The 19,918-nt window shown below is 43.8% G+C and overlaps 2 protein-coding genes across 4 annotated transcripts; one reads left to right on the top strand and one right to left on the bottom strand.

Annotated features, from left to right (window-relative positions):
* The first annotated feature begins 1,328 nt into the window (after positions 1-1,328).
* LOC134021418 (methionine aminopeptidase 2-like) lies at positions 1,329-7,465 on the top strand. Of its 3 annotated transcripts, XM_062462217.1 has the most exons (12): positions 1,345-1,494; positions 2,032-2,065; positions 2,252-2,365; positions 2,605-2,667; positions 2,874-2,976; positions 3,304-3,465; positions 3,813-3,994; positions 4,419-4,513; positions 4,864-4,960; positions 5,061-5,164; positions 6,796-6,911; positions 7,211-7,465. In XM_062462217.1, the coding sequence occupies exons 1-12, from the start codon at positions 1,372-1,374 to the stop codon at positions 7,461-7,463; spliced, it is 1,446 nt and encodes a 481-aa protein (XP_062318201.1). In that variant the 5' UTR covers positions 1,345-1,371; the 3' UTR covers positions 7,464-7,465. The 3 variants fall into 3 exon arrangements, with proteins under 3 accessions (XP_062318202.1, XP_062318200.1, XP_062318201.1); XM_062462216.1 differs by lacking the exon at positions 2,032-2,065 and having other exon boundaries at positions 1,330-1,494; XM_062462218.1 differs by lacking the exons at positions 2,032-2,065; positions 6,796-6,911; positions 7,211-7,465 and adding an exon at positions 5,694-5,935 and having other exon boundaries at positions 1,329-1,494.
* Positions 7,466-7,922: 457 nt separating this feature from the next.
* Positions 7,923-16,147, bottom strand: LOC134021417 (netrin-4-like). The gene is made up of 10 exons (XM_062462215.1): positions 15,724-16,147; positions 14,868-15,424; positions 13,114-13,386; positions 12,347-12,473; positions 11,953-12,141; positions 10,901-11,117; positions 10,650-10,777; positions 10,433-10,501; positions 9,968-10,141; positions 7,923-9,714 (listed from the first exon to the last, which is right to left on the bottom strand). The coding sequence occupies exons 1-10, from the start codon at positions 15,779-15,781 to the stop codon at positions 9,578-9,580; spliced, it is 1,929 nt and encodes a 642-aa protein (XP_062318199.1). The 5' UTR covers positions 15,782-16,147; the 3' UTR covers positions 7,923-9,577.
* Between the last annotated feature and the right edge of the window lie 3,771 nt (positions 16,148-19,918).

Below are 19,918 nucleotides of genomic sequence, written 5' to 3'. Positions count from 1 at the left end.
ATAAATAAATACTAATTGGACATTCGGTTTACCTTTTCGTGGTGGTTGCCATATGCACGCCTTCATTTATCAGATCAAAGTTTATATGAGTAAGTATAGTACGCTTCGTAAGATCTTGTCTTGTTGGCTGGAGATATAAAATGTACATAACTTGCATTAAAATACAGTCACTGTTGCATTATGTTCAACAACACAAGTTTCCTGGTTACAGTACCTGGTCGAAGAAATACAGTGGTCCACATCTCATATCTCCGCGAATTCCCGATGAGGTCATCATTTGACCCAAAACAAATATGCAATTCAACAGAAAGGTATTGCAAAAAAATATTGTCTTCTGACCATGTACTCAATTTATAAACAGTTCCAACAGATTAACTGATTTTCAATGTCAAACTACATAATACACCAAATTTATTTCCTTGATCTATTCTACATGTAACCTTTATCCCTTTGGTTTGGTGAGACTTGTTGCTTGGATACTACGCTGTGCCGTCTCAAAATGCACCCATCACGCACCATAAATAATAAACTCATAGCAACAATCTGAAAAAGCTTTTCAGTGACAATGCTAATCATCAGGGGAGATTCTAGGATCAGACCTTGAAGGGTGCTCAGCCCCAATGAGAATGTGACATGGATAGTGCCTTGCAAAAGTGTTAAACCCCCTTGTTAATGAATCACTAATTTCACTGGATAACAATACATGTATTTATTATTATGCAAAATATTGAATGAATGAAAATACTAAGGATGTCCCTTTCTTCATGAACTACCAGCATCAAATGATAATAAACAATAATAATTCATTTTTATTTTATTTATTTATTTTTTAGGGGTGATGAGATTAAATTTAGGGGTGCTTGAGCACCCCTAAAAGGGTCTAAAATCGCCACTGCTAATAACACCGCAATTCACTACTATTGAGTTTCTATAACTCCTGGATAAGAACACGTGTGGCACAAATTGCATGTGTGCAGAGCGCACAGTAATTTGAGATGCAGGTGATGAGTAGACTAATTGGATGAGAATTATGCACAGAGAAAGTAGTTGTATTTGCAATCATGCAATGGTTCCGTTTATGGAGAAAGTATTAGGCTACTTAATACTTTAAAAGTATTACATTGAAGTCCTTATTTAATTTACCATTCACCACGTTGTAGCCTCTGACCACCATCTACAGTCTGTCAGAACGGTATGACAGGCAAGGCTCTCTTTTTTCAGGTGAAGTTGTGGCAGAGAAACTGTCTAATGGCTCATTATTGGCTCAGCAGCTGCCTCGAGCACAGTTTCGGATGTGGCCACTGGAGGCTCCCAGCAGCTTATGCGTCACTTCATCTCAATCGCTGATCATGGCGGAGCTAAAGCTACAGCATGAAGTGGAACCCGAAGTTCTCAATGGGGACATCGAGAATGAAGAGAGGGAGGACACGGATCCTTCGGAATCAGCCAAGAAAAAAAGAAGAAAAAAGAAGAAGAACAAGGCAATTGCCCCAGGTAAGACACATGACAATGCAAGCTAAATATTCTGGAAATAGCGCAATACTGTACCCTGATGTGTCAAAAAGCGCATCAAATGTGGGACACTAGACCTCTCACCCTGTCAAAGAGCAAGTGTTCCTGTCCCAACTGTCCCAAACCTGGAAGTAAACGACTCCTGCTGCGGAGCCAGTATTGAGCTGTCCCATCTGGAAGCGGGACGTTTTGACATCTTCGTTTGCTGTGATAAATGCTCTCAGTTAAGATTTTTAGGGATCGCTTGCAACAGGAATGGCAGTTGTATTGCAACATAGGCTATGGTTTGCAAAACCACTGCTGTCCAATCCAATGTTTAAAATTATGTCACAATTTCTCTGTCATTTGGGGTTATAAAAGAGCAAATACTCCGCAGAGAATATAATAGCTAATATAACAATCACGTGCAATTTATTTTATTGATGACATAACTCTTTGACAAGTTTAGCGCTTTTTTTTTTAAATATAGAAATGCGAGGTTGATCTTATTTTCTGAAAGGTTAACTATTGTCCTCATAGGCCTGTTTCCCAATGACTACGACAATGCTGCAAGGTACATATGCCCTTGGGATTATTGATTCCCAAGGTATAGAACCAAATTATGCATGGCCCTTGCCAAGTTCTGATCCCAGTGAATGCACTTTCTCAAAATGACTCAGAACCATGAACAATTTACTCCCGGTGTGTGTGCGCGTGTGTGTGTGCACGTTAATGCATGTGCGTGTGTGTGACTTTGCAGCAGGGACGAATGAGGCTGAGGGGGATGGAGACACTGGAGGTGTTGGTGAGGTGATGAAACAGTTGGAGCAGCAAGCTCTGGAGGACAAAGAGAAGGAGGAGGATGGAGAAGAAGGTGTAGTATGCCAGGCATTGCCCAATCCTCCCAGGCCATATTCAATTACAGTACCATCAGCAACAGCCACACATCACCAACAGCTTAATCATCACAGTTAAGCTACGGGTCCAGAACAAAATATTCAAACTAACAAGCAACAGGAGTCTGTTCCTGTTGCCAATTGCTTTAAGCTTAAGCACTGGAATATGAGCTTGTTAGCATATGGCAGTATACTCAAATATAGTCTTTCTCAACAGAAGGAGAAGAAGGAGAAAATTGTGCAGGGAAAAAGAAAAAGAAGAAGAAGAAAAAGAAATCTTGTGAGTTTCAGTATTTCGTATTGGCATGAAAAATATGTTCTACTAAGGTACTACAATATTAAACACACCTGCGCTACATCGACTTACAGAACAGTGTGCCAGAGCTACATGTACTGTGAAAGACAATGTGTTGAACCTTTACATAGGCTAAGTCTTCTTTCCTTGTGCTCTCTCATTCTCCTTCCCTCTCTCTATCTGGGACACAGTGAAGGGACAGACTGACCCTCCCACAGTCCCTATTTGTGAGCTTTTTCCCAGCGGAGTTTTCCCAAAAGGAGAGGAATGCGAATATCCCCCATCAAAAGACGGGTAAACAACCTTCATATGACCTCATATTCTCACCATTGGCCACTGCGTTTACATCAATTGACCTATTTTTATATTATAGGTATTCTTGAATAATAGTTCTTTTGGAGGAAAAATTATGAAGAAATTCAATTTCCTGCATGCATGTTTTAACCAAGTTCTTACAGGCCTAATAGCCCCCTTGTGTATTCTGCTAGCTCGCACCCATACAAAACACACCTCAGACATATCCAGAACACTGTGAGATATAATATCCTCATTAGAAAACATTTGCATAATGCAAAAATAACCAATCCCGTCTCTCCGCTGTGCGTCCTTCCCCCCCGCCAGGCGCAGTGCAGCGTGGCGCACCACCCACGAGGAGAAGCGGGTGTTGGACAAGGCCAACGAGGAGATGTGGAGCGATTTCCGTCAGGCGGCCGAAGCCCACCGCCAGGTCCGCCACTACGTGAGGAGCTGGATCCAACCTGGCATGACCATGATTGACATCTGGTGAGGTTTACTCTGCTCCTGGTGCCCCGCCACTGTCCTCAGCTGCTGCTGACTGCAGCAAAAAAAAAAAAACATCCTGCTCTTTTCACCAGAAATGGTTGTTAGTCGTTTTGGACAGTTGTAAGCTAATAGCTCTCTTTTCCACATCATGAAGGCGTTTGCGTGAATTTATGTATGCAACTGCGCGTGTGTGTGTGCGCGTGTTTCATCATTGTAAGGCAACCGCAGATTAGCAGCAGTGCTCTTTCCCCCTGCACCCCAGAGATGATGATAAACAGATTGTGTAATAAACAGGCTGTCAGTGCTGACCTTGTTGTCCCTGTCTGCTGTCATCCCCTCTGTGCCAGTGAGAAACTGGAGGACTGCTCCAGGAGGCTGATCAAAGAGAATGGACTCAAGGCGGGATTAGCCTTCCCTACCGGCTGTTCCATCAACCACTGTGCCGCCCACTACACCCCCAATGCCGGCGATCCTACCGTGCTGCGCTATGATGATGTTTGCAAGATCGACTTTGGCACACACATCAACGGTCAGCACCACCCCCAGTGCCTCTCTGTTTGTGTTCAAAGAAGCTTAATAAATGTGTAATAACAATATACGTACCTAGTATTAAACCTAACCATTTATTTCATAGTTTAGGATTTGACTAACAAAATATATTATATTTAGCAGATACAGAATGCAGAACTTAGGTATTCTCCTTTCACTCTTAGAACTCTTCGTAGGGCTATGTTACTCAATAAACTCCCAGGGAATCACATATTAAACTGTAGAAAATGGCTTCATTCAAACACTACAGTAGGATCTCTGCATCACGCTGTAGAGACTGATAGTATCAGAGTGCAGCGCAGCACCAGAATCTAATATCTCAGTAGGCCCATATATCTGGCACATGTCAGCGGAATTCAGCGTCACCCAATCCCTTTGCAGAAGACAAATGGTTTGTCTTTCAGGTCGAATCATCGACTGCGCCTTCACCGTCACCTTCAATCCGAAGTACGACAGGCTACTGGAGGCCGTGAGGGACGCCACAAACACAGGCATCAAGGTAACACACCTCAGCTTGCTGTGCTCCGCAGATCACTCTAAATCCGCCCTTTAATTAACAGTGCATTACTTACATTTACATTTAGTCATTTAGCAGACGCTCTTATCCAGAGCGACTTACAGTAAGTACACGGTCATTCTCCCTGAGACAAGTAGGGTGAAGTGCCTTGCCCAAGGACACAACGTCATTTGGCACAGCCAGGAATCGAACCAGCAACCTTCGGATTACTAGCCCAATTCCCTAACCGCTCAGCCACCTGACTCTACTTAGGGGACGTAGCCAAGATAACTTACTCCCCAGAAGGATAATGCTATTTGTTCATGTCCTGATAAACCTGTTGTCTGTTCTAGTGTGCAGGGATTGATGTGCGCCTGTGTGACGTGGGCGAGACCATCCAGGAGGTCATGGAGTCTTACGAGGTGGAGATTGATGGGAAGACATACCAGGGTACCTGACGCTCATGTGTCTTGCTCTTCTGTGTAGAGGTGAAACACACTGTCTGTTTGTGTTGATGTTTTTATTCGGGGGGGCGGGTTATTTTTTCCAGTGAAGCCAATCAGGAATCTCAACGGTCACTCTATTGGCCAGTACAGGATACACTCTGGCAAAACTGTGCCCATCGTCAAGGGAGGAGAGGCTACCAGGATGGAGGTTGGTGTTTTCTTCAGAACCTGTAAACGGTTTCAGCTTGTACCATTCCTTCCTTACGCAATAATCTGAATAGAAACAAAGTTGTTAAACAAACATTTTTAATCTTTAATAATAACGACTATAAGTGCACTTTATAATATTTACTGTATCGAGCGAGCGAGACACCGTCCAATGGTCATTTCTGGGGGGGGAGGGTGCAGGTTGAGGGGGTACATCATGCGTCCTGATTGTGCGTCCCGGGGGGGAGGGGTATGGGGGGGGGGGTATGGGGGGGGGAGGGGTATGGGGGGGGGGGTATGGGGGGGAGGGTATGGGGGGGGGAGGGGTATGGGGGGGGGGTATGGGGGGGGGGGGGTATGGGGGGGAGGGTATGGGGGGGGGGTATGGGGGGGGGGGTATGGGGGGGGAGGGTATGGGGGGGGGGTATGGGGGGGAGGGTATGGGGGGGGAGGGTATGGGGGGGGGGGGTATGGGGGGGAGGGTATGGGGGGGGGGGTATGGGGGGGGGAGGGAGGCTACCAGGATGGAGGTTGGTGTTTTCAGCAATATTAGGGACAGTTTAGTCATGTATTATAATGTCATGCAGAGGGAAAGTACTCCAGTGTCCTCTTTTATTTAAAAAATCGGTGCAATATTAAATAATTGACCTTGACTATGAATAAATTATCTTTAAACTTAAAGTGTAATTGAAAGAACTCACGGCTGGTTAGGGTTACAACAAGCCGCAGAGACCGGCTCAGATTCACACTTCTGACGCCTCCTTCGTCACCCTATTCAGCACTTTAATTATACCCGTAGCCAAATTATCCACTGCATTGAGCTTTGTAGCTGCACTTGTTGAAACTCCAGCTCCTAATTGTACTCGAAGAGCATCAAATGTCACCTTATATGCCTTTATTCCACATGCAAGATCTTTACCTACCTTCCCTGACACTAGATAGTGCTACAGAGATCAGTCACTGCACACTCCACGTTTAGCATGCGCCGCTGCTGCAGCTGCAATGCCTAACTCTGTTTGGACAGAATTGAACATTTTAATTGGCAAGCTGCTGAGCCTAGCATTTTCCTAATGGTTCCAGGGTAGCTAGGAGAGCTGCTGATGTGGCAGCTTTGACTGTTGTATTTTTAGACAGAGTGTTTAGTGTAACAGGGCTATTACCCTCTGTGTGATCAGAGTGCAGTGTGGAATGGCAGTTGGGCGTGCCAGGGAGCTACTAGCACTTTGAATGATTATTAGTGCAGAGAGGGTGTTGCAGTGTTATCAGCTAATACCACAGGGACTCCTGACAACAGTTCCCAACTGATAGAAGGCCCTGAAACACTGATGGAGGCAAGAAGCTAACAGCGTGGGTGTGAAAGGACGCATAAATATGTCATCTGTTGACGTGTTGAGTTATTGATTCAATTTACCTTCTGAGCCCTTAAGGAAAATCTCGCTCAGGACAACTATCCCCTCTTTGACCTTCAGTGAATTTTTTTTCCTGTTCTGTCCTTGGGATAACTGCCATGCACTGTGGGCTTTCATACAAGTCTACTTGGCATTTACAGTTACAAAGATTTGTCTTTTCATAATAAGAGTTTGCTTCAAGTTGTCACCATGTCCGTTTGCTTTATCTTCTGTCACTTGACAGGAAGGAGAGGTGTACGCCATCGAGACCTTTGGAAGCACAGGCAGAGGGGCCGTCCATGACGACATGGAGTGTTCACATTACATGAAGAACTTCAATGTTGGACATGTGCCAATAAGGTCAGAACCAACTCACCTCCATTGGCATAACTGTCCCGCGTGGGATTTACAATGCTGAATACAAATGCTGTCCTTCGTTGTGCGGGTCCACAATTCCCTTCCCCGTCAAATACTCTCTTACACGCAATTTACTACCCGACAGGGCCTTTTTAAATGGTGTAGAATTTGTGGATGAAAGCTAGTCATGTGCTCTTCTGACCCCTACTTTCAAACCCAGCAGGACTTCCAACAAACGTACATATATTACTATCGCTGTCTTAAACCCTGTTGTCTCTTCCTTTCTCCGGTCCATTCTGAAGGCTCCCGAGGGCTAAGCATCTGCTGAATGTGATCAATGAGAATTTCGGCACCTTGGCATTTTGCCGGCGTTGGCTGGACCGACAGGGCGAGAGTAAGTACCTGATGGCGCTAAAGAACCTGTGTGACCTTGGCATCATCGACCCTTACCCGCCGCTGTGTGACACCAAGGGCAGCTACACAGCCCAGTACGAGCACACTATCCTCCTCAGGCCCACCTGCAAGGAGGTAGTGAGCCGGGGGGACGACTACTGAGGGACGAGCCCCAGAGCCAAACAGGAAGAACGCAGCAGTTCACCACGGACTGAACTCCTCTGTAGACGGATAACATATATGCAATATTGCTGTGACCTAATTTATGTTGCTTGAGTCCTCCTTTAAGACGTGTGTTTAAGCAAGAGCAAGAGACTGGTGTCATGGCAGTAGCTTACTTGTATTTATTTATCTTTCAAAAGGATCAAGCCAATAGATAAGCAAAAAATTACTTACTTATCATTTTAGTCATTATCTTTTGCTGTATTGCTTTTAGAATAAAGGAAATATGCAAAAATGTACCCTGAGATTTTGGTGAACACCTTAACATATTTATGCTAGCCTTCCATCCCTCTGTAAGAGCCTGTGGAAAATATATATGCTTATAAAGTATTTCTATTTCTATATTTATTTGCTCTAATTTATTTTCAGGCAGTTTTGTAAAGAAAAATAAATTGTTACAAATCTGAGAATGTATTACTGTGTTTTTCAGACGCTCTTTTTCAGCAAAGCATACACAAGTATAAAATGTTGTATTTCTTACTTTTAACCAAAGGAGGGCGATGTTTTTACATCCTGTACATGCAATCTCCACGTCCCAAGCTACTTAAGCAAGGTCACTAATTGCATACTCAACTGTGGATATGTGGGCTGAATCATGTTATATTGAGCAATCATAAGTCAAAAACATTATAATAAACAAGTGTAGAAACCTATCTCATTCCCATCATCACACACATGCACCGACAATTACATCACAAGACAAGGGCATTCAGATGACATCACTAAAGTATCCCAAATATCTGCTTTGCTACCCACAATATGAGCAAATTCCAGACCATTTATGTCTGTTGGTAAAGGCTTTAGGACAAGGGCACAGTTGATGACATCACAGCTAAGGAATGCATCATGTCTCCGGCAGCATCTACCCTGATCCTCAGAGACAGGAGTCAGACTTATTCTTAACTGGGTCTGGGTCAAATATGTCACTGTGTACTCCGGATTTTATACACAGTGACGTCAATTAATACCCCTTACTTTTTTTTAAACATTTATTTTGGGGTTAGTGGGTTGTGCTAATGAGATGACACAAAAACAGGGTCAGGCTCAGCCGGGTCTCCTCCGATACACCATCTGATTTTGACATGGAAGTAGGTCTCCTGAGGACGCTTTGCTGGAGACCTCATTGAGTCAAGTTTGACTTAATGAACTTGACAAAGATACATTCATAAGAGTACAACAGTTCAAGGAGAGCATGTGAAGTCAAAATAATTCCAGCTGAGAGCTTCTATGTCAGTTTCTGTCTGTCCAGAGGGCAACGAGCTGGATGTTTTTTGCTCTTGTCAGGAGCCAGCCAGGCTAGTGTGGGAGCGTGGAGAGCAGTAAAGATCAGCCGCCTGATGTCTTCTATGTTTTTCGTCCTCTCTCCCCCTCCAAGAGTTACCTGTTCTGTCCTGCACAGTTGTAGACTCACAGCCAAGGACATCAAGTGTGCAGACACACACACACAGACGCAAGGAATGACAATTTCAGAGATTTATCATCAATAACTGTTGGAGAAGAGGATAAAACCGTCTGAAATATGTTCATGTGCATAGCTCTGTGTCATTATATCTACATTCAAGATCCTATACCCTTCCATAAACTGGAAGCTTGGATGGCTTTATGACCAACAAAATATGGTAAGCAAAAGCACTTGGAAAAACATTGTTCCACATTCACATCAAGTTATTATACCTTCCCAAGCTCACCTTTTAAAGTAGCTTTGTAAAGGTTGTTTTCCCTACTTCTAGGGGAAATATCATGTCTGTCTTGGTATAGTTATTTGTCTTTCAGACAGTATGAAATCGTTACCATCCGCAGATAAGTGTGTCAGAGAGTCTTACTGGTCTTGTCTTTTGGGCTGACATTCACAGTTAGCAGCTCCTGGCAAAGTTCTGCTTTGACCACAGTCCCCAACCATCTTGTCCAAATCTAATGACATCCAATAACTCTCCCTTCTTATTTTTTTGCGACTTACCAGCTTCCTCATCATAATCAAGCCAAGGTTGCCGTTTAGGTCTGTTTTCATTAGTCCATCTCTGTTTCATCCCTCCATTTTCCTGCCCCTGCCTGATTTAGTGTCTTACACAGTCCTTGACTAGGAGGTGGTGTAGTTTGTGGCTCTGGCTCCAGGGTTTGATCAGGCTCTTGGTATTGACCAGCAGATGACCTGTCCTCCAGTCCTCGTGGCCAGCCACTATGTATTCAGACCCTGGGATGGATGGACAGAGAATCCACAGAAAGCATTGTAGAAAGAAATTCTGAATTGTCTGAATACTCCAACGGCAAGGTCATGTGAATTTAACTGTTTTGTGGATTTTGGCTGCACTGGCAACAACACACCAACAATCTAACTGAACAAGCATGGGAAGAGATGTGTCAAAACACACCTCATAAATTAGTCAGTTGACCCTCAGCCCAGAATCAACAAGGTGCTAGAAGGGGTGTGTTTGGTGTGAACACACCTGGGTTGAGGATGGGGCAGGTGCAGCCACGGGTGGTCCAGGACTCAGGGTAAAGGGTGAGAGTTCCTCGCTGGATCTTCACCTGGGTTCTCTGCTGCAGAACCTTCTTGACTTTAACCTCCACCTCTGCATGGGAGCCCTTGTCATGGGCAGACATGATTCTCACCAATAGCACTGTAGGAGAACATCAACCTCCATTCAGCTTCGTTGTCCCTCTCTAAAACCTCAAATATCCATCCATCTACTCAGCCATACATATGTGTATTTATTTATATGTTCTAATGTGTATTTATTTATATGTTCTAATGTACAGTGTATACCCCAAACAAAGAGAAATGGGATGCAAATGACCTAATTTGGGCATTTAGCTTTTAGGATGCCTGATGCTTATAGTACTCCCATGAAGGTTAATAGTTCCGCAACTGTTTTTAATGGTGGACTTTCTAAACCAGCTGCAGCACTCACCATAGTCATACTCCATAGCACAGAAGAGTTTAGAACTGCTGAGAACCATCTCCTTACACTCACATTTCTCTGGAAACGACCAACAGAAATCAAGAAGAGGCAGTTAACTGTCAGCATGTGTCTTTTATCATTGTCTGCACTGCTACACTACATTGATCTCTGTGTCTTTGTAATTGTGAGAGCGCTGTGTGTGGGGGTGGTTTGACCTGTGACTCACCAGAGTGGTGCAGTGCAGAGAAAAGCTCTTCTGCCCTAAAGAGTGCTGCAGGCTCACTATTACTGCTGCTGCTGATGATGCTGTGTCCCATGTGGTCATCTGCTGTGAAGAGCACGTCCATATCTGAGCTGTGGCGCAACACAGGAGACGTTTAAAAGCAGCACCACCGTCCTCTCCAGCCAGAGAAGGGAGCAAGTCAATGTTTTGGGATTATGGGAATTGAAGTCATTTTGAGCAATTGGAACGCTTACCCAGACATGCAGTCCCCGTTGAAGGGATCGCAGTTCCCCCCCCAACAGTCACACGGTCGACACCCATACTCATGGAGACCCCAGTATCCCACCATGCACCTGTCACAGCGCGAGCCACCCACACCCGGTTTGCAGGCACACTCTCCGTTGCTAGGGTTACAGAGGGCAGCGCCCCCGGACAGCGAGGGCACAGAGCCCATAGCATTGCAAAGGCAGGCTAAAAGGAAGAGAGAGGAAGGACACAGAACAGAAGGTGGCCATGTTAACACATTCTTAACACATGTCTGCTGAGTTCTATGCATGCGCCCTGTAACCTCAAGCTAATGGTACACGGTTGCTTGAACAGACATACACACACAAAACAGGCACAGACATTATGTTCCCAAAACGGAGCCAAAACAAAGATATTTCATCAGCCTCCCCTGAGTGGCAGCATTGGTATGTAGGTAGTATGTATTTACTGTAACCTGGGGAACATGTTAGGTGCAGAAAAAACAAACACTAAATCACTCGCCCTCAACACTGTCATTTTCCCTGACTGGTATTGCTGTGTTATGACTGATGTTTCTTTTTATATCTGTCTTAAACACCGTTTTCTTCCAAACAGCACGCTTGTTTTTTTATTTTTATGCTTCAGCATGCCGGGGGGAAAGGGCAGGAATGGGGAAAATGTGCGCACATACGAACCATGGGAAATTCCTCAATCTTTGGCAATTACTGTCACATTCCAAAACAGGGATTTCTTTGCTTCAAGTCAAAACATACAGTATATAACTCTTAATATTGCGTTAAAGTAACGTCTGAGGGATAGGCGCTGGAGACAACTTGGCCTCGGTAATAAAATCAGTTCCACTCATCATTAACAGGAACCAATTCAGAGTTTTTACACAATACTGTCACAATACTAGTCACAATACTAGTCACAATACTGCTTCAAGAAGCCTATTACATAACTACAGCCCATGCCAACCCATAATAGACTGTTACCATAGTAACCGGCTGACAGAAAGCTGGGGGAAAGAATAGAGAAGAGAGTCGGCTGTCCTCCTTACATTTGCAGGAGTCTGGGGCAGCTCTGGGCCTCGAGGGGACTCTGTAGAAGCCCCTCTTACAGTTCTGGCAGGAATGGCCCTCTGTGTTGTGAAGGCAGTCGTCACACACACCTCCCCCACGCCGCCCTGAGGCCAGCCACACTTGCCGGTCAAAATGGCAGCTGTCCGCATGGCCGTTACACTTGCACTCTGTGTTCAACCAGCAAATTAACAAATCAATACATACTTTCTTTTCTTTGTTTGCCAGTTTGTGGGTTTATCCTCAGAGATAAAAGGGGCATCTGAAAGAAACCAGAGGTCTAGAAATGTGTGCTGAGGCATTACAGTGGAGCTGAGGCATTACAGTGGAGCTGATTCATTACAGTACTGTGGAGCTTCTCGACCGGCGACTCACTCTTGCACTCGTGCGGCGTCCCTATGATGCCGTTGGCCGACTGCCAAGGCTGGTCGTTGTAGAGAGGCGCACAGCGCTCACAGTGGTTTCCAGCTGTGTGGTGTTTGCACACGCACTTCCCATGGACCTGCCACAAGCGCAAACAGTTTAACTACTCATTACGTTACTTATTTATTTAACATATATAGAGTTCATACATTGGATGAGCTTCAGGAGAGACGTGCATGCGATGCAAACTAAAAACTAAAAAACAAATTTTGGACAGGTAGAGGTACTTTATTTGCATCATCTATGTGCCTAAGTTATTGTGACTGCGGTCTGGCTGATTTTCAGTAGTTTTTATTTATTTATAATTATTTACAATAGAAAAAACTATGAGGAGAAAAGATTGTTAAGTTGTTAAATCATTAAGTTTTACACTATAATTAAGGATACCTTACTCTGAAATCCTATAATAGAGGGTAAACAATGTGAATGAATATTGTTTCTCCAGCGCTTCTGCCTTGAATACCACAACGTAGTTGTGGAATTAGGGAGTGGTGGGAACACAAAATACCCACCCAAACACACACACGCATACGATAAGCGATACATACACAAGAAACAAACTGAGGCCAATACAGTACAAGTCTAATCACATAAACAGAAACACCTGCAAGCACAGCCACTAACAATGATGTTGTCTCAAAACAACTTGCGCAAGGAGAATGTTGTTTATGCTGATGTTTTACAGTCATTCAAAGAAGTGCCTGTGAGTCGGTGCTTACCAGGTGATTTGTCCTGTGTCTGCCTGGGTGGTACCCATTAGCTGGCACGCAGTGCTCCGAGTGCCCATTGCAGAGGCAGCTGCCTTTGACAATGAAATCGTAGATGGCATAATGGGCCATGGGCAGAGCCTTGGCATCAGGGGTTTTGGTCTGGCAGGGGCAAGGTTGGCGCTGTAGAAGAAGGACTCTCAGATTGGTGACCATAAGATGGGCCTGGGCAGCTGGGCTGTAGGGATCCAGCGAACGCCAGGGGGGAAGGGCTCTGTAGATCACCTGGGGCGGGGGGGGGGGGGGGGGGTGAGGGGGGGGGGGGGGGGGTGGGGGGGGGAGGGGGAGGGGGGGGGGGGGGGGAGGGGGGGAGGGGTGAGGGGGAGGGGGGGGGGAGATGCTGGGGTTCAGTCAGAATCTAAAGTGCATACTGAGTAAAAAAGGTATTCTTGACATTCATTCTTAACTATACTATGCTGTTATTAATTAAACCTTTATTTAAATAAACATTGAGTGAACATATTGAGGCACATCAGGAATACATTTCCTCATGGTTACACTGAGGTACCGTGACCAAAGCAGAAATCATGCAGTAATGTTCAGTTCTTTGGTCTAAAGAATTTAAAACAGACATTTATCTGGTCTGCCTTTCATGCTCCTCAAAATGGAAGCAGCTATTCAATAAACATCTGACAAGCTTCAATAAAAACAAGGTAGGGAAACGGACAATACATTTTCTCATTTTTAAGAAGCTGTTGGACAACCTACTGTTGTCATTTGTGTATTTGGAGAAAGCAGTAGGGTAATAGTTTGATTATTCTGTTGTGATTGCTCCATGCGCCATGTAGCATTGTGCAATGTCTCCCGCATGCCTACTCAGAGTCAACCTGTCTCAGTGTAGCCAACCTGCCTCAAATCAGACACATGGACTTTTGTGATGATTGTGACTGTGACCCAGCTCTCAACAAGAGGGGGGTGATCAGCATTGGGGTTTCCCCCTGGTTGTCTGCACAGACACATAGACATGATTATAATTATAGAGGGTGAGGGGCTTACACAAGAGAGCTGACACAGCAAAATACCTACCTGTAGCCAACACTGCAATTATGAGATAAGTCAAAACCTGAGATATTCACAATGTTCAACATCTCTCTCCAGTAGCGGTTCACAGATTTTGGAACCAAACCATATGCTGAGTTGGCCAACACAGAACTGTCTCTCACTCTCATCTGTTTAAATGAAGTTGGATGTTCATGAATAAACCATAACACTGCTCCTATCGTTATCTCCCTCCTCCAACTCTGGCTGCTCTGATAATGCAGCTCGTCCAAAAATGCTCTGGGAGCACATCAGAGGATTAGGTGAACATTGATATTCCACTCATGCTTGTCAAGAGTTAGTGCAGCTGGGAATGTGCCCTAACAAAATGCATCCACCTTTGTTGTTTGATTAGATCAGTTCCCACAGCTTATTTGTTTGTTCTGTGCCTGTTTGACAGTGAGTGCAGCATTCAACTTGCTGTGTACTTGCCACAACCTAATACAATAGTGTTGGTGGTCATTTGTAGATTCAACTAAACGCACTCTGACCCTTCACTGTGCATGTCATCTCACCTGTATAGTTTAGCTGATGAGGATGTTGTCATAAATACTAATCTTGCGATTAGTATTCCCTGTTTGAAAGATCAGTGGTCAAAGTGACTTGCTCATCCTAACAATACCTGCTCAAAAAGAAACCCACTAACCACAAACACAAATAACTCTCACCTCTCCTTGGGTACAGGGGAATGCTCCTGAGTACTTTGAGGTGCAGGTTGGCCCATTTTTCTCAGCAAAGGTATCCTCTGCTAGTCCAAAAGTGCCAACACAGTCCCTAGCAAAGTACCTGAGGATCTTCCAGGACCGGCCAAAGTCCTGGGAGCGTTCCAGCACCATGGCTGCAGGACGGGCAGAGCGGAACACCAGGATGAGGTGGGTGAAGTAGAACTCTGTCTCCAGGTCTAACTGTATCATCTCAGTCTCCACCCCCTCGGCCGACTGCCACCAGGTATCTGGGTAACGGAAGGATGAGTCGGTCATGGCGGCTGGCAGGTGCGTCTGGTGGGGGACAGCTGCATTGCACATGCTGCATCTGGGTGCAGAGCAGGACTCCTGATTGTACGAGGCACCCGTTTGTTGGTAGAAACAAAAAGAGTCTGTGGAGTTTGTCCCACAGACAGACTGGGTTGTCAGTCTTCGACCCAGGGCCAGGTTCCCCATGCGAGGGTTGCAAGCTTGACCAGCACAGCGACTCTCCACAGCGTGTCCCTTAGAGCCCAAGGTACCTGTAGGACAGAAAAAATCTGGTGTTGGGGTTTGTAGTTTGGTCATGGCATTCAGTTTATCAACAAACTTACAATTACAGTTACTACAGTTATGCAAACTAACAAATATCATGTTTTAAATAATGACATACTCTAAACCCTCTAACAAACGAAAAGTACATTTCAAGTTGTTCGGAGAAAGACATTTCAAACGTTACTAAATGTAAAGAAAACTTTCAAATGTCTTTGACTACATTAATGATGACAGGAGAACACTTGTTGCGCGTAATGCCTTGTCAGTTGCTGTCCGCAATACTCACTAGCAAAAAGAAGACAGGCGCACAGCTGGAACAATACAAATGAAGTCCAAGGTCTCATCTCGAATATCCCTGTAGTTCTAGAGGACAAGAAAAGCTATTCTTCTATTGTTGACGACGAGCGAGAATAGCGGCTGTTTATAGTGACAAGTAAAGGCACGCTCTTTCTTAGATTTTACTTTTGGCAAATGTGCTTTCTTTGGCAGGCATTTCCTTCCCAAAAACGACCTGGAACGAAAGTTACAAATAAATAAAACACTTAACATGTTATTAAGTAGTCATTCATCTAGAACTGTGGGAACTTACAGTATTTTACAATACCATTACATTCGAGCTTCAATAGAAAAGTGCATTGATAATAATGGTCTTAATTTCGACACGATGTCTTTAAAGCTCATTCCTTAAATCCATGTTTACCCTGGGCTATTCAAAGTTCATCTTTATAAATGGCATTAGAGAGTCGTTCATAAATTTGAAGAGGTTGAAAACCCCGCCTTCTAGTTCAGTGTTTTTTCCAAACACCCCTCCCTTATTTAAACACCAATGTAATTCTAATTGTCATATAGTAAATGAGAGATTACTAAATTGTCTTATATATGATATTTTTCAACACGATTGGAAGTGTACAAAACATTGATACTAATTTTAAACAGTTCTTGACAACTTACACAAATATATGTCATTATGTTTGCACTTATATATTTTTTCTCTTGAAACATGAGACATTCTCTTTATCATGTTATTGCATTCCTGAGGCATACCACTTATTACTAACTGCAACTCATTTACCAGCCTTCACCTGCCAAGTCATGTGGTCACCTCTAGAGCTTGACCCTAATAATCAGCTATTTGCAAATGTTGTTGTTTACTTCACCAGTGACATGTTGATATCACAATCAGTCAGTGAACATAAATATATTTCAGTTAAAGGTTATGATGACACTGAGATCTTATCATCGGAAATTCTAATTTCTGAAGGTAATTTCTGTAAAGGAGTGAGGGAGAAAGAAGTGTGGGAATGTTGAGGAATGGGTGAATGTGTTTCAAAGAGTGAACACATAAAGTCAGGAGTGACCACTTCTCCATCTGAATATTGACTGTCAGTGAGTCACACTGTTTTCTCAGACTAACCTGAATCATCAAGGTGGGTAATGGCTGTCTCTTACTTAAGGCGTTCTGACCCTGGCGGATCAAGACATTCCTGGAATGCTGTGACCCCCCGTCGCACTGATGGTCTTTCTCTGTCTCTGGGAAAACAGGGTTCCTTGTGTGTATTTAGATGTTCTGTGAGTTAAGCCCATTGATCATCCCTAACATGTTTTCCAGTCTGCGAATCCCGAGAATAACCATGGAAAAGGTTTCAGGAAGGATGTCTAATCTCGGTTAGTCTGCCTTGCATTCCGCTTTGTAAGATGAAAGCAACACAGACCAAAGAGAGCCGCCTCGATAGCCTCCTTCCAGACGTTTTTGACGGTTAGGGTCTTTAAGGTGTGCTGGATTGCAACAACTCATCTATGACACCTGTATTTGTCAGACCTGCAAAGGACAATTGTCTTGGTCTGCATGGCAGTGACCTAAATGATGCACCCCCCCACCCCATCAAAGTTAATGGCTGCTTTGTTCCCCACCTGGAGAGAGAGTGCTATGCCAGTGCTTTTTCGTTTAGCTTCGGGCCAGTAGAACTGGCCTTTCCCTGGCTCAAAGCATCAGTGGTCGACTGTGATGACAGACATGGGACTGTTACTACACCACTGACCTGCTTTATTTCCAGACTGTAAAAGGATCTCACTCCCACCCCCCTGATGGTTCATGTCACCTCGTGCCTTATGCTTCCTGACCAAGAGAGACCATTGGAAGGAATATGTGTACACCCTTTTAGAAGCCAGACATACAGTATAGTCAGACATAATACAGGGTAGGATGTAAAGCAAGGGAATGGCTTTGAGGGTAATGAAGATTTTTCCGCTACCACATCCTGACCTGTATTTCTTGTACTTTCTTGTACTCTTTTTTCCCACTTCAATTTATCTTCCTTTTCCTTTCACTACATTTGTCTCACTTTTACTGTGACTCTGAAGACAGTACACATCAACTATCATCCACACATTCCCTCTGTCAGCATGCAAGTTGACACTGTTTAGTCTCTGGCTCTAGAAGCTCAAACTCATATTTCTCTTCATTGTGCAACAAACTATCTTGTTGCAGACAAAACAGCACTGGCCAGAATTAGCATCAGCCAAGGACTAGGGAATTTTGTGAGACTTTCACCTTCGCCAGGCAATGGATCTGTCCCAATTCTAATTGTAAAGTGAAGAGGAGGTAACTCAAGCCCCCTAGAAAGGTGAAGACTGCATGTGACATCTGTGACATCTGCCTTTCGACATGAATGAGCCCCTCCTGTATTATTGCGCTGAGGATATCAGGGAAAAGAGAGGAAGGCCTGGTATATTTCAATGACACTTCATTGTGTGAACCATAGATATAGTTTCATTTCCCTTCTTTATATCAGACAGTGTATTACGACGCATGCCAAACTGAAGAATGGCTTTTTCGTTTCCACAAGAAAACAAAAGGTTATCTTTGGTTCCCATCATTTTTGCTCCACTCCTCCTCTGTTTAACATTGTTTCTAATGAAGACACAATCGTTACTAATGTTAGGGTCCAAGTGCTGACAATGAAAGGAGTATATTGATTATCAATTAAGGATCCCGACAACACAGTGTAGCTTTATCATTACCACGGAGATGAACTATGTGAATGGGTCAAATGAGACAACAAACAGGGTGCTGACAACATTAACACCCAAGCAGAATAGTTTCCTGGAGGATATTTGTCCCATGCACAAAACTAGGGGTGATGTCACGGCCAAGGCTATCTGGGGCATTAGGAAGTGACAGAGCAAGAAACCTTGAAGAGAAAATGAAAAAGGTTTGGGTGTATCATACATGGTTCTGATCTGTGTTGTCAAGAACGTAAAATATGTGGGTCACTGAAAGCTTTGTAAGGATTGTACATGGTACATGATAACTACTCTTTTATGGACTTAATTATTACAGTATTATTTACTGCTGACAAAAGGTGATGGAAAAAATTTAGAAAATGTGGTTTCAGCCACAGAGCACTTTGTATGGTGGGTGCCATGCCATCTGCTTTTTGATTCATTACTATGTCTTGAACCTGCACCCTTGCCTCCTCCTCCCCACTCAGATGATAATTAACACCCTTCTGGTGCCTGTATGGTGAGTAAACAGAATGATTGTCTGGGTTGAGGATGATGCAGAGCCAGGGTCAAAACGTACGTTGAGATAGGAATGTCTGCTTCCCTGTCACTGTGGCCCAACAAAAGTCTATGTCTCTTTGCTGTGGAAAATCACCCATGTGGAGGACAACTTCTTGAACAAACATGTTGATCTTCAGACAGGTCAAGGACAGGACATACATCTTCCCTGCTGCCACCATTCATTTTTGTTATTTACACTTTGAGTGACTAAAATGAAAAAAGGCTAACAAATGTATCCATTTTCCAGAAGCATAACATATTTATTATTCTGTAGTTAATTTAAGACAAGAATATTGCTTGGTGGTACAGTACTTGTTGCCTAAATGACCCTGTAATGTAGTTAGATGTTTTTCTATGGGCACTGGTGATGCCTAAATATATTGGTCACTTTCCAGCGGTAACAGGTGCAGATAATGTATTGTTTTCATCTTGTTTTTGTGTCCTTATCACAATTTTCCTTGACACAAATCATTTCCCAGGTTGTACTTTCCCTGTCTCATAAATGTGGAATGGGATTATTGGATTGAAAAACAACAATAGGAATTAATGCTATCCTAGTCATCAACCCAAGTTTGGATGGAAATTGGCAAGTTGTCTGAGACTGCATCTGAGTTTGGCTCAGACTGTGTATAGCTGAATCTGTAACTAAGGGAGTTTTGAAGAGTATCATAGAAACATGAGCAAACTAAAATCTATCCGATTACCTGTATCTAAGGAGTTTGGAAGTCTACATATATAAACAAAGAGAAAAGTATTTACTTACACCAGCACAGCACCTGGAAAGAAACGTTAAAAAGTTCAAACCATGAACCTTTCAAAATATAATACTTTACTTTCACGTTCAAATCATGGTTGGTTGAGGATTTCATCTTTGTTTTTGTTACGATGAAACTTAGGGTTTGCAGTATTGTAAACCC

The sequence above is a fragment of the Osmerus eperlanus genome, chromosome 5, assembly GCF_963692335.1.
Source record: "Osmerus eperlanus chromosome 5, fOsmEpe2.1, whole genome shotgun sequence".
NCBI lineage: Eukaryota > Metazoa > Chordata > Actinopteri > Osmeriformes > Osmeridae > Osmerus > Osmerus eperlanus.
The sequence above is the reverse complement of the archived record's forward strand: the minus strand, read 5'-3'. Positions and strand labels throughout refer to the sequence as shown.

What these genes read in the sequence shown, in the direction of transcription:
- LOC134021418 (XM_062462217.1), top strand. Translation starts at nt 1,372, where the DNA reads ATGAAGTGGAACCCGAAGTTCTCAATGGGGACATCGAGAATGAAGAGA. An exon ending in GAACAAGGCAATTGCCCCAG is followed by an intron (nt 1,495 to 2,031) that starts GTAAGACACATG and finishes TTGTCCTCATAG; the next exon opens with GCCTGTTTCCCAATGACTAC. An exon ending in ATGACCATGATTGACATCTG is followed by an intron (nt 3,466 to 3,812) that starts GTGAGGTTTACT and finishes CCTCTGTGCCAG; the next exon opens with TGAGAAACTGGAGGACTGCT.
- LOC134021417 (XM_062462215.1), bottom strand. Translation starts at nt 15,781, where the DNA reads ATGAGACCTTGGACTTCATTTGTATTGTTCCAGCTGTGCGCCTGTCTT. An exon ending in CGCCTGTCTTCTTTTTGCTA is followed by an intron (nt 15,425 to 15,723) that starts GTGAGTATTGCG and finishes TCTGTCCTACAG; the next exon opens with GTACCTTGGGCTCTAAGGGA. An exon ending in GACGCCGCACGAGTGCAAGA is followed by an intron (nt 12,142 to 12,346) that starts GTGAGTCGCCGG and finishes GGTTGAACACAG; the next exon opens with AGTGCAAGTGTAACGGCCAT.